At 39.8% G+C, this 13,650-nt stretch overlaps 1 protein-coding gene across 3 annotated transcripts in view; it reads left to right on the forward strand.

The window, feature by feature from the left end:
* Positions 1–1,072: 1,072 nt before the first annotated feature.
* MAPK1 (mitogen-activated protein kinase 1) overlaps positions 1,073–13,650 on the forward strand; it is a 64,588-nt gene continuing 52,010 nt past the window's right edge. Inside the window, exon 1 of one of the 3 annotated variants that reach the window (XM_014547096.1) lies at positions 1,073–1,092. Coding sequence is in view for 2 of the 3 variants with exons in the window: in XM_014547095.1 (XP_014402581.1) it covers positions 13,563–13,606 (44 nt within the window). In the remaining variant the exon portion in view is untranslated. Of the gene's footprint in view, positions 1,093–9,559; positions 9,586–13,547; positions 13,607–13,650 lie in introns of those variants that run through there. The other 2 variants (XM_005875499.2, XM_014547095.1) reach the window with 2 other exon arrangements.

The following is a 13,650-nucleotide window of genomic DNA, read 5'->3' on the forward strand; positions in this document are numbered from 1 at the left end:
GGGAACCTGGCTTCCTCCGTCACTGGAGCAAGCAAGCCTCCCTGTTCGCGTCAGCTGCCTGGCTGCTGGCCGCCATCTTTGTTGGCAGTTAATTTGCATATCTCAGTGATTAGCCAATGGGAAGGGTAGCGGCCGTACGGCTAATTACCATGTTTCTCTTTTATTAGATAGGATGATGTTCTTAAAATTAGCATAATTTCTATATGTAATGAAAATATAAGGAACATTAAAATAATGCAGCATTTACAATGACCAATAGAAAATTTATATAATTATTATTTTAAATGATTTTATGATTACTTTTAAGTGATAAGATAAAAAATGACATTGTTGGGGCTGAGACCCTGGTAAAATTGTTTTCTTCTATGTGGCAATAATATTGTTTGCATTTGTATTGTATATATGATATGAATTTGCACATACTTATTCTTCCAAATAACCCTTTATGTGAGAGATAAGTAATCTTTCCATTTTACAGGGAAAGATATTGAGGTTTAGCAAGGTTGAGAATTGCCCAAGGTGATAAATACAGAGTTGTGACAATGCAAAAACTTGAATTCAGATTTCAGGACTTCAAGATTAGGACTTTGTAGCATGACCCAAAATAAAGGTTGAGTCGTTTTAAGGTTATTTCTTCAGTTTATGACACTCTATCACTTCAGTAGGTTTTCTGCAGTGAATAAAAGGCATGAGTTTTAGCAGTTTCCCTGGAAATCATCAGTTATTCTGAATGTGCCATTCATTAGTCAGTGTTGTGGGTTATCTGGGGCAGCCACCATTTCTGGCAGTACTTCTCAGTCTAGGTGTTTGCTTGTATTTGAAAACAGATGTATTTATTGCTCAAGGATGGAAGTGAGGGGGAAAAGAAAAGGAATTGATTTCAGAGCTAAAATTCCCAAAGTAACTTGTGCCAAGAAAATTTTGAGTAACTTTATAAAAAACCATAATTCTGCTGACCAGTATTCTATGGAATTCTTGTAGGTCTCTGAAGTCCTTTGGGTATTCTTTATGTACACTGTTGGATTATTGAAACACAGGAACTTAGGCTATAACCTGAGGTATGGAGGAGTTGGGAAGTCATCAAGAATGAAGGTAGTGCCTCTTTCATTCTCTTTCATATTCTCGTGCAGAATTAACTGGATATGTGGCCCATTCCAGTATTCTCAGTCCCCCAAACATTCCTGTACCAGGTTGGCCCCGCAGGTGTCTTAGATTCTCTGTGTCTCAGCTCTGTGTTCTCTGGGAAGAGAAGCTAGTTGGCCCAGCTTAGCCTTTGAATGGGTGCTCCCTGTGCTGTGTGATAACTCATGAGCCATGGTCAGAAGCAGTACTCTCAAGGGACACAGACAAGGTGATGGAGCAAATCTCTGTGAGTAAGGGTGAGTGTCTGTCATAGAAAGTCTCCTGGGGAACTTTGTAAAAAGAGTTCCAGTCTTTGTTCCCCAGAAGTTTTATTCAGTCAATAGGTATGGAATAGAAACTGGGTGCCCACTTTAATATATTTTTATTAATTTCAGAAAGGAAGGGAGAGGAAGAGAGAGATAGAAACATCAAGGATGAGAGAGAATCATTGATTGGCTGCCCCCTGCATGCCCCCCACTGGGGATTGAGCCCACAACCTGGGCATGTGCCCTTGACTGAAATTGAACCTGGGACTCTTTAGTCCGCAGGCCAACACTCTATTCACTGAGCCAAACCAGCTTCAACGGGGTGCCCACACTTTTAAAAAGCTCCCACAATGATTCTGATACCTACTCAGATTTGGAAATCACTTTACTCCAATGCACATAAATCAATATGTACTCACATAAAGAATTAATAAAAGGATAAATAAGAAACTAATAAAATGCTTATGGGGTAGGGATGGATGAAGACAAGGATGGGAGCAAGATATCTCTCTTTCAAAAAATTTTATTTAAAATTTTAAAGAAATCTTCAGCCTAACAATTAGAAAGCAAAACCCTCATTATTATTATTTTTTTAATCCTCACCTGAGCATATATTTTAGAGAGAGGAAGGGGAGAGAGAAAAACATGGATCGGTTGCCTCCAGTACTCACCCCAACTGGGGATTGAACCCACAATCTTTTTAGTGTACAGGACAACGCTCCAAACAATTGAGCCACTCCACCAGGGCCAAACCTCTCATTTTAAAAAATTGAGGATACCGAGGTGTCACCCTGTTTCTGGTATTTCTGTTATTGTTTGAATGTAATTAATTTTCCCTCATCAGCATAAATCTATAGAAGTCAATGCTTGCCGGCAGGAGAAGGGGATAAACTACAAAGGGAAAGTGAAGAATTTGCGTTCTCTTGCCTAGCTCTGTTCTGTAGGGAGAGTTCTTCCACAGACCTAAAACCATGAGATACAGGCCCAGGACAAAGTGGGCTGGGAAGGATTGGAACAATAATTCTCATTGGTTATACATTAGAATCACCTGGGGCTCTATTTATTTATTTGTTTGTTTGTTTATTTACTTATTTTTATATGCCTGAGGTCCTTTTAAAAAAATAGACCCCAATGCCCAGACTGCACCCTAGACCAATTCAATCAATTTCTGGGTGTGAAACTATGCATTTTTTATTTTTTAAAATTTTTTAAAAATATATTTTATTGATTTTTTTTTTACAGAGAGAAAGGTGAGAAGGATAGAGAGTTAGAAACATCGATGAGAGAGAAACATCGATCAGCTGCCTCCTGCACACCCCCCACTTGGGATGTGCCAGCAACCAAGGTACATGCCCTTGACCGGAATCGAACCTGGGACCCTTCAGTCCGCAGGCCGACGCTCTATCCACTGAGCCAAACCGGTTCAGGCAGAAACCATGCATTTTTAAAAAGCTTCACGTATCATTCCAGTGTGTTGTAGCCAAGATTGAGAGCCACTGGGCTAGAGCAACAAAAGACTTAACATCATGGCCTTGTTTTCCTTTTTTATTTCTTTTAAATTTTTCATGTATGAATAAAATATGTATTGAACATTTACTTTGTGCCATATACTATTGAATATCTTGCCATTTATTTAATTTATTCCTTCACATTTTGTCTCATTGTTACTTCCTTTTATCACTAGTTACCTTTGTTCCTTTTAAGTCTAATCTATTTTTCCTCTTTTCTCGTCCTTCTCATTCTTTTCTTTTTAAAATTTTTGTTATACACTTGTACACACACACACATCATTTTTAACAAGCATATAATTTTTAAAGTTTTTATTTTGAGATCATTTTAGACTTACAAAAAGTTGTGAAAATAGTATTCAGAGTCCCATATATCCACCTTTTCCTAATGTTAACATTTTATATATCTAAAATTATCAAAACTAGGAAATTAAAACTGGTACAGTACTATTAAGTAGATGCAGACCTTATTTGGACTTCCCTATTTTCCCACTAATGTCATTTTTTTTCTTCTAGGATCCCATGTTGCATTCAATTGTTGTATCTCCTTCGTTTCCCCCAAATGTGACATTTTTTCAGTCTTTTCCTGTCTTTCATAACTGTGACACTTCTGAAGAGCATTGGATTGATTTTGTAGACTGTCTCTCAACTTGCATTTGTCTGATGTTTTCTCATGAGTGGAATGAGATGATGGATTTTTAAAAAAATATATTTTTATTGATTTCAGAGAGGAAGGGAGAGGGAGAGAGAGATAGAAACATCAAGGATGAGAGAGAATCATTGATTGGTGTCTCCTGCATGCCCCCAACTGAGGATCAAGCCCACAACCGGGGCATGTGCCCTTGACCAGAATCGAACCTGGGACCCTCCAGTCCACAGGCCGACGCTCTATCCACTTAGCCAAACCAGCCAGGGTGAGATGATGAATTTTTTACACAAAAGCTATAAAAGTGATATTGTAGCCTGGCCAGTGTGGTTCAGTGGTTGAACATTGACATATGAATCAGGAGGTCACTGATTGATTCCTGGTAAGGGCACATCCCCAGGTTGCCGGGTCAGTCCCCAGAAGGGGGCGTGCAGGAGGCAGTCGATCAATGATTCTCTCGCATCATAGATGGTTTTTATGTTTGTCTTTTTTTAATCCTCATCTGGGGATATTTTTCCATTTATTTTTAGAGAGCGAAAGACAGAGAAATATCGATGTGAGACAAACACGTCGATTGATTGCCTCTGGCACAAGCCCCGACCAGGGTCCAGGCCAGGGAGGAGCCTGCAGCTGAGGTATGTGTCCTTGACCAGAATCTTACCCGGGACTCTTCAGTCTGCAGGCCAATGCTCTATCCACCGAGCCAAACCAGCTAAGGCTCATCATTGAGTGTTTCTACCTATCTCTCCCTCTCCCTTTCTCTCTTAAATCAATAAAAATATATATATTTTTAAAGTGATATTGGCCCTAGCTGGTTTGGCTCAGTGGATACAGCATAGGCCTGCGGACTGAAGGGTCCCAGGTTCAATTCCGGTCAAGGGCACATGACCGGGTTGCGGGCTTGATCCCCAGTGGGGGGCATGCAAGAGGCAGCCGAGCAATGATTCTCTCTCGTCATTGATGTTTATACCCTTCTCAATTTTTATATCAAAATTCATGATGTCAGTATGTCTTATTCCTGGAGATGTTAACTTCAGTCACTTGGTTAAGATGGTGTCTGCCTTTGGGCCCTGAGGCTCGAGCACTGAGTGCCCCCGCAAAAAAAAAAAAAAGATGGTGTCTGCCTATTTATTCCTTCACTAGAGGCCTGGTGCACGAAATTCTTGCACTGGGATGGGGAGGGGTCCCTCAACCCGGCCAGTGCCCTCTCACAGTCCAGAGCCCTGTGATCGATTGCCCCCCTATAGAGGGAGGCCCCACCCACCCACCGCAGCCCACCAGTTGGTGGCCTGGGCCTCTCCCTCTGCAGGGCGATCATGGGGCAATGGCTGGGCCCCAACCAATCGCATCACACCCACCTTGGCTGGCCTGGCGCCTGTGGGTGTCATAGTATGGTCATCCGGATGGTCATTCTGCTGTTCGCCCGTTTGGTCCATTTGCATATTACGCTTTTATTATAGATAATAACTATCTTTGGGAATGTACTTTAAGACTGCAGATATCCTGTTTCTTCTTAGATTTTCACTTACTAATATAAGCAGCCATCTATGGATCTTGTTTGAAAAAATGATTATTGTGGTATTTGCTTAATGATAATTTTTTTATTTCCCTCATTCCTTCCATAATTATTAATTGGAGTGCTTCTGTAAGAAAGAACTGTCCCACCCTGGCTGGGTGACTAGGTTGGAGCATCGTCCCCAAAAGGTTGCGAGTTTGATTTCTGGTCAGGGTGTGTGCAGAGGCAATCGATTGATGTTTCTCTGTCTGTCTCCACCCCCGCCCCCCTTCCTTTCTCTCTAATATCAATAAAAACATATCCTCGGGTGAGGATTAAAAAATGTAAGAACTGTTTTTTCTCCATTTATTTACTCATTTATATCAGTTATTTACTCATTTATATCAGTATGAACTCATGGCTATTTGTTTTATTCTGTAGGTTACAATCCAATGTTGCCATTGTTTATCTTGTTCAAAGTGTTGCAGCTTTGACCTTTGCTCCTCCAGATGTACTCTTAGGTCCTTTCAACAAATCCCACCCTTTTTTTTAGTATCTTTTGAGGTGCAAAGTGTGCTCATTGCTACTGGGATATTGTTGCTTCTAGGTCTTCTCACCAAATAGCTCTAGGAAAATAGATGTATGTATATCAGCCCACGCTTATTCACACATCTATATTTATTTCTGTATCTATCTGTGTACTATATATGAGTTCATACTGATAATCTCTGATTCTAATCCAACAGCATGTGGTTTATTTTAGCCTTCCTTCTTGTTTGTAATTCTTTCACCAACCTGGCTCTCATCTTCCATTTGTGTACATATTTGTTCAATCCCATTCTATACATAAAGAAGTTTCAGAATTGCTAACCAATATCCTTGTGAGAAACAAATTTACTAACGGCATTGTAGGATTTATCTATAGTTCTTTGTGATGTTAGCTTTATATAGTATCCAGTTAAAATACTGTTTTCTAAAGTTCCTTAGGCTGGTTTCTTCCTCATGCCCTCCAGTGTGTGGTTCTGTTATTCTTGTAGTTAGGTTCATTTGTTACTGTTTGTGTTGCATTTTGTATTCTTTCCACATTAGGTTGGTTTTAAGTCTTCATTTAATATTTTGAGTATGTGATACATTACTATGATTCTAAGGGTAAGAGCTATACACAAGCTATACTCAGAAATATCATTCCTGTTCATCCCTACCAACTGTTCCCATTCTACCCTTCACTACCCACCCCCTTGTAGGTAGTCAGTCTCTTTAGTTTCCAGCTTATCCTTTCTATATTTTTGTTGTACATATAAGAATATACATGTATATTTTCTTACTAGGGGCCCAGTGCATGAATTCATGCACCTTGAAAGGAACTGTGGGCCGCGAGGCTGTGGTGGGCACAGGGATGGGTCTTGGCCCATCCTCCACGCTCCCACCTGGCTCCTCCTGCTGCGGCCCCCAGTTCCCTCTCTGCCGGCAGCCCCACTCCTGCCACTCCCATGCACTGACAGTGCCAGCCCTGCTCACACCCACTGACGGCGCAGAGCAATTGGGGCCAGGGCCAGCAGCGGGTGCGAGTGGGGCAGCTGCTGCCCCAATCGCCCCTCAGGAGCAGAGGGAGGTGGAGAAGCCCTGAGGGACGATTGGGACTGGTGCCGGACACTGGCAGTGGGTGCGAGCAGCGGCTCTGGCACTGGCTGTGGGTGTGAGTGGGGCCTGCCCTGGCAGTGGGTGCGAGCGGTGGCTCCGGAGCCGGCAGTGGGGACCACGGTGCACAGGAGCAAAGAATTTTCGGTAATCACCAGAGGCTCACCCTGATGACAGTGACCGGCGCCCCACCTTGGTCTTGCATGCCCTCTCACCTATTCCACCATACCACCGCAGCTGATGCCTGCCATGTGACCTCCCCCATCCCCGCCGCAGCCAACACCCACCATGTTCCATGAACGCCCCCTGGTGGTGAGCACACATCACAGCGACTGGTTGTTTGGTGGTTCCGGTTATTCCACCGTTTGGTCTATTTGTATATTAGCATTTTATTATATAGGATATGAAGAATAACATAGCCATAGCTGGTTTGGCTCAGTGGATAGAGTGTTGGCCTGCGGACTGAAGGGTACCAGGTTTGATTCCTGTCAAGGGCCTCAGATCCCCAGTAGCAGGTGTGCAGGAGGCAGCCAATCAATGATTCTCTGTCATCATTGATGTTTCAGTCCCTTTCTCCCTCTCCCTTCTCTGAAATCAATAAATATATATAATATTTTTTTAAAAAGAATAACATAAATCTTTTATACCTTTCCCTTTTTCCCCTCACTTAACAGTATATCTTGGAAACCACTCCATAGCTGTTCTTAGAGATTTTTTCTCATTCATTTTTACAGCTGCATAGTACTCCATCATATAGATGTGTACCATAGCTTATTCAACCTCCCTCTAATGTATGGCCATTTAGGTTGTTTACAGTGTTTTGCAATTATAGATAATGCCTTGTGCATATGTATTTTTATGTTATTGGAGTTTTTCTTCAAAGTAGATTCCTAGAGTTGGGATTGCTGGATCAAAAGATAGATGCACAGATATATAATTTTGTTAGGTATTGCCAAATTACCCTTGAGAAGGATTGTATAATTTGCATTCCCACCAGCAATATGTGAGAGTTACTTGCATATATTTTGTAACTTCACATACATGTGAATGATTATCAAATTTTGTTCAGGGTCTTTCTTTCCTTGTTTACTTTCTTTCCTTGTTTTCCTTTCTTTTCTTCTATCATGATGGTTTGCAAAAAAAATTTTTTTTTTAACTGCAGAAACTTTTTTAATGGAAAGAAGTAAAAAATAGTTTTTCAGAGCTGCCTAGAGATTTTCTTTCTGGCATTTAGAATTATAATTATGTCACATTTTTCTACTTCACCTAGTTTATCATCTGTTGCATAATACCTCACTGCCTGCTTAATTGTGCAGGCAAGTTTAACCATTTTCCTCATCTTAGTCATTTTCCACATGTCGGAGGCAGGTATTTAATATTTCTGACAATGAGGCAGTTCATAAGAGACTTGCATTTCTTGACTCCTCTACGTTTTAGTAATGTGGACAGTCATCTGAGCCTCTTCCCCTTGACCTGTTTGGGTACAGCTTACAAAGGTGTGCAAGGGTCCAGCCTTATATGAAGTAGATCATTCTCTTTTCAGACTGTAACTCCCTACCCTCATGCCCTCTCTCCCCTCTACCCCCCGACTTGAGACCTTCACCTTAATGGTTTTCCTAGTCTACTGCTCTTGTCTGGCCTTGATATGGATTCTGTCTGCTGACTGACCAGAATCTCACTCTCTCTTGATCTCTTTCCTCCCATTCTACAAGAACCCAACCTTATTTTGTCTGATCTTGCTTACAGCCTGATTATATATACTGGAGGAAATAACTTTATTGTCATGATTGACATCACTAAAAAATCTCTGAATACTGATTTCCACTGGTGTTCATCATGATTTTTTTTTAAATATCTTTTTATTGATTTCAGAGAGGAAGGGGGAGAGAGAGAGAGAGAGAAACATCAATGATGAGAGAGAATTCCCACACGCCCCACACTGGGGATCGAGCCCACAACCCCGGGCATGTGCCCTGACCGGGAATCAAACCGTGACCTCTTGGTTCATAGGTCGATGCTCAACCGGTGAGCCATGCTGGCCAAGCTCAACATGATCTTTTTACTTGTTTTCATTCAGGCCCCTTTCTCATGCCCTTATGTCTTGTTTGCCTTTACATCTTCTGCCTTCAAATCTGCTCTTGGACAACTCACTTACAGCACTTATTTACCTCTTGTTTCAGAGCTTTTGGCTCATCCTGAGCAAGAAGATCTAAATAGCTAGAGCCTTTGAAATGCGTAGGCTACTTTGGGAAGCAGAACATATTCTGTAGCATGATCATTATGATTATTTTTATTTTTGTCATCACTGTCTGCCTTCTTCAACATCTTTTTAGTTGACCTGTCAGCCAGCTCAATTATGAGCCTAATGGTGGCTCATCACCACCCAGAGAGCATGGCCAGGAAGTACTATTGGCCCTTGTATGGTGTAGTGGCTGAGAACAAGGGTTTTAGAGATCAGCACACTTAGTCTTGAATCCTAGTTCTGTTAGCTATTAGTTATGCAATCACAGACAGGTTAATTGATTCCTCCCCTTTACCTAGGTTTGTTCATCTATAAAATAGAAGTTTTATGCTTCAAAGCGTTCTGGTAAAGACAGTATATGAGGATTTTTCTAAAGCTCTTAACACTGCTAAGTGCTCAATAAACTATGATCATTATGATTAATGAGGTCCCTTCTCATTTCTTACTCTATCTACTTCAGGTCCAGAGGCACATGGAACTGCCTGTGCTGCTACCCTTGAATGCTTGGCATTGGGGGAGACTTGATGCTCTTAGTCTTTGTTGATTACCTCTAGCTGTTATCATAGCTCACTGTAGCCAGCCTGACCTGGACCATTCCAAAATTCTTGCCCAGCGAGCATGGGAGGGAATAACTGAAGAGGAAAGAAATGTAGGGGAATGATCAAAAAGTGAGTAACCCATCTCCTTCATCAGAGTCTCTCTCTCATGACAAGTTCAGAGCACAAATTACAAAGGTCACTTCTAAGTAGCACTGCTTTGGATGAGTTTATATGTTGCAAAGAATAATAACTGACTTTGTGCTACCCTAGTATGCTTCAAATAAAACAAAATTTCTTTTTTTAAAAAAATATATTTTATTGATTTTTTTACAGAGAGGAAGGGAGAGGGATAGAGAGTTAGAAACACCGATGAGAGAGAAACATTGATCAGCTGCCTCCTGCACACTCCCTACTGGGGATGTGCCCGCAACCAAGGTACATGCCCTTGACCGGAACCGAACCTGGGACCCTTGAGTCCGCAGGCCGATGCTCCATCCACTGAGCCAAACCGGCTAGGGCAAAACAAAATTTCTTGGTTGTGGGTTTTAGGATGTTGATAGTCACAGTGCTAAATTCTGATAAGCAATCTTAGATCTAGTAACATAGACTAATTTTTCCTATTTGTGTGGAGAAAGATGTTAAGTTTTTTACACTTAAAAAAATAGTAATTTGTGTACTTCAGTCCACCTAAAATTTGTGGAACTTTGACTGAGTCATTACAAGTTTTCATCTTTCTATGTTTATATCTATGCATGCATATGTATATACATTCAACCACATAACTGGGTATGAGGGTATTTTCCCCATTCTCTCTCTCTTTTTTTTTTTTTAGTATAGCAAAGGTGGAAATTTATTGAAGAACAAGTACAGACTCTCACATGGGGAGAGGGAAAGAGTCCCATAGAATAGACTCTCACGTGGGGAGGGAGAAAGGGTCTCTCCCCCCCCCCCCATTCTCTTGTATATATTATGTTTTGTTCGTTTGTTTTATTTTATACTTCCCAATGTCTGGAAGAAGCCTGACAGAGTAATGGAACTTCTCCTTTTTGTAACTTGACCAGTGCTATCAGAGCAGACATAATAGGGTAGAGCCAAGTTGGGTCTAAAACTCAGACCTCCTGATTTGAGGTCTGATATTTCTTTCTTTTTAGGGTCTCATGTGATAAATATAATTAATAGTAATAATAAATAAAGTAATAAAAATGACTATACACTTTGGGGGAGAAGGCCTAACTAATATCTTTTAGTCTTTGCATCTGCTATTCTACACTCTTCACAATCCTTGAGCTTATCCTCTTTTTTTTAGCTTTCCTAATTTTTGAGCCAAGCAAATGGTTGCTAAGAGATGTCTCAACTAGTAAGGGATGAGGGCCAGAATTGCAATTTACTAGTATCTGACTATTTAGCCCTGTTTTATTACTTGAAGAGATTAAAAAACGCATTTGTAGACAAATTTGTTCAAGCTCTGGGCTGTGCACCTTTTCTAGTCAGGTTGCATACATGTTAATGACATCAGTTTTAAGCTGTGATTATCTATACCAGCGGTTCTCAACCTGTGGGTCGCGACCCTTTGGCGGTCGAACGACCCTTTCACAGGGGTCGCCTAAGACCATCCTGCATATCAGATATTTACATTACGATTCATAACAGTAGCAACATTACAGTTATGAAATAGCAACGAAAATAATTTTATGGTTGGGTCACAATATGAGGAACTGTATTTAAAGGGCCAGAAGGTTGAGAACCACTGATCTATACCATGTTGAAGCATTGATTTTTAAAATAATGTAAAATTATGATGATTTTATAGCTAAAATTACTTTTGACTAGCTTTTATTTGCTCACTTAATCATTTGCACCCTCTTAAAGAAAACTTTGCACTGGCTTTCTTGGTTAGTAAATTATGAGAGAATCAAGCTTAAAGTAAGAAATATATTATTATCTACCTACTTATTTTTAGAACATTAATTTAGATCAGTCTAACTTACTTACCTCTGAAGACAAGTTAATTTTTATCTGTGAAACGAAATACTGTAGTCTTGTGTTCAGATAATTAAAGTTCACCAAAATGGATAGCTTAGAGAACAGCTTAATAGCTTTCTTTAAAAATAACCCATTCACGGCTGATAGGTAGCATTTTACTTGCTTAACACCGGGTACAATATGTGGTGCTTGTGCATGATAAGATATCTATTTTAATGTATAAAGTCCTAGTATGTGAAGGAAATGAGCCCTAGGGAAATACGCCCTTAAACTTTCTTCCAAATCATAAGGCGGAGTAGTCATGAACTCCACACAGAATGACTTGACAAGTCAGATTCTCTAAGTTATTAAGCCCAAGTGGGAAAATTAGTGCTTTGTACACTCACATAACCTTGATTATGGAATAATGGGAGCATTTATAATTTATTAAAAGATCTAATTTTCCTCAAAGAAAAATGCATTTGGGAACCTAACCTGTTTGAACTTCTAAAATTTAGAATTTTTATGAAGCATATGGTTATCATCTTTTATTTTTATAATACATTATAAAACATTAAGGATTTTAAAATAATTACTTGATTTCTTGTCATTTATTTTATGTTTTTCCCCAAAAGTTTTAAAAGTAAGTTATCTACCACTCTTAAATTAATTTTACATTTTATATTAAACTGGGAAATTTTAGTTAATAATTCCCAATTATTTTAGAGTTTATAGCAATTCCACAGTTATAGCCCAAATTTCTAGTGTGTTCAAGAGTGCTGCTTGCTATCTTTCAGTGGGGAAATGGATTACCATTGTGTGCTGTATGAGAGCACTTTTTGTTACTCAGTGATAAAAAATGCAATATAATTCAAGTCTGTGCATGAAAGCTGTGACTTCAGCTAATTAAAAAAAAAAAGACATCTATTTTATTTAAACAAGCTATTTTCCATAAATATTATTGAGTCTCTGCTGTGAAATGACTATAATGACAGGGGGCTGGGGAGGATAGGGAGAAAATGTGAACATAACAGAAATTTTATATTTATATCAAAGCTTTAGAAAATGACTATGGAAGGCTGGGCACTTATTTTAATGATACTGCCATTGTTCAGAACTGGTTTAGAATATTTCCCTTGCAGTTGCCTTTAATGTGAGTATACAGGGTGGGGTAAAAGTAGGTTTACAGTTGCTGTTGAATGGAAAATACAATAATTAATAAATAATACTGTAATAATGAAAGAAAATCAACCCATAATTTTATAGAACAGCTCCGTTTTTAAAAATCACCTTTTGAGGTATAATTTATGTACAATAAACTAACAACTTTTCTATGTTCAGAGTTATATGAATCTTGGCAAATGTATATATACTTGTGTAACCACTATCACAATGAAGATAGGAACATTACATAACAGAAAGCTCCCTTGTGCCCCTTTTCAGTCAGTCTTCACCTCAGAAAACCAGAGATCAGCTGACACTGTAGATCAGCTTCAACCTTTCTAGAATTCTGTATAAATGGAATTTTAAAAGTCTGTATTCTTTGTGTGTCTGGCTTCTTTCACTTAGTTTTTCAGATTCATCCTTATTACATATATCAGTAGTTGTCTCCTTTTCATTGCTGAGTACTTTTCCATTGTATTGATGGCACAGTTTGTTTACCCTGCCATTGTGGATGAATATTTGGGTTGTTCCAAGTTTGTGGCTATCTTCTATATATATAAAAGGCTAATATGCAAACTGTCCCCTCGGGAGTTCAGCCGGGAGACTGGGAGTTCAGTCGCTCACTATGACGTGTGCTAAACACCAGGGGGCGGCACAGAACATGGTAGGGGACCAGTGGTGGCGGCGGGGTGCTGAGGAAGCGAGGGAAGGGGGAGGCGGGGAACCTGATCGGCCCTGATCGCTGGTCAGGCCTAGGGACCCTACCTATGCACGAATTTCGTGCACTGGGCCTCTAGTTATAAATAAAGCCCCTACAAACATTTATATACAAGTCTCTGTGGACATATATTTTCATTTCTTGAATAAATACTTGGGAATGGAATTGCTGGGTTATATGGTAACTGTATGTATACCTTTTCAGAAACTGCCAAACTTTTCCATAGTGGTTGTACTATTTTGCAGTTCCACCTGCAGACTCTATGCGAGTTCAAGCTTTTCTACATCCTCATCAGCATTTGATATGGTCAGTTCTTTTTATTTAGCTGTTCTTTAATGAGTATATGGTTT

The sequence above is a fragment of the Myotis brandtii genome, unplaced genomic scaffold (assembly GCF_000412655.1).
Source record: "Myotis brandtii unplaced genomic scaffold, ASM41265v1 scaffold463, whole genome shotgun sequence".
Taxonomy (NCBI): domain Eukaryota; kingdom Metazoa; phylum Chordata; class Mammalia; order Chiroptera; family Vespertilionidae; genus Myotis; species Myotis brandtii.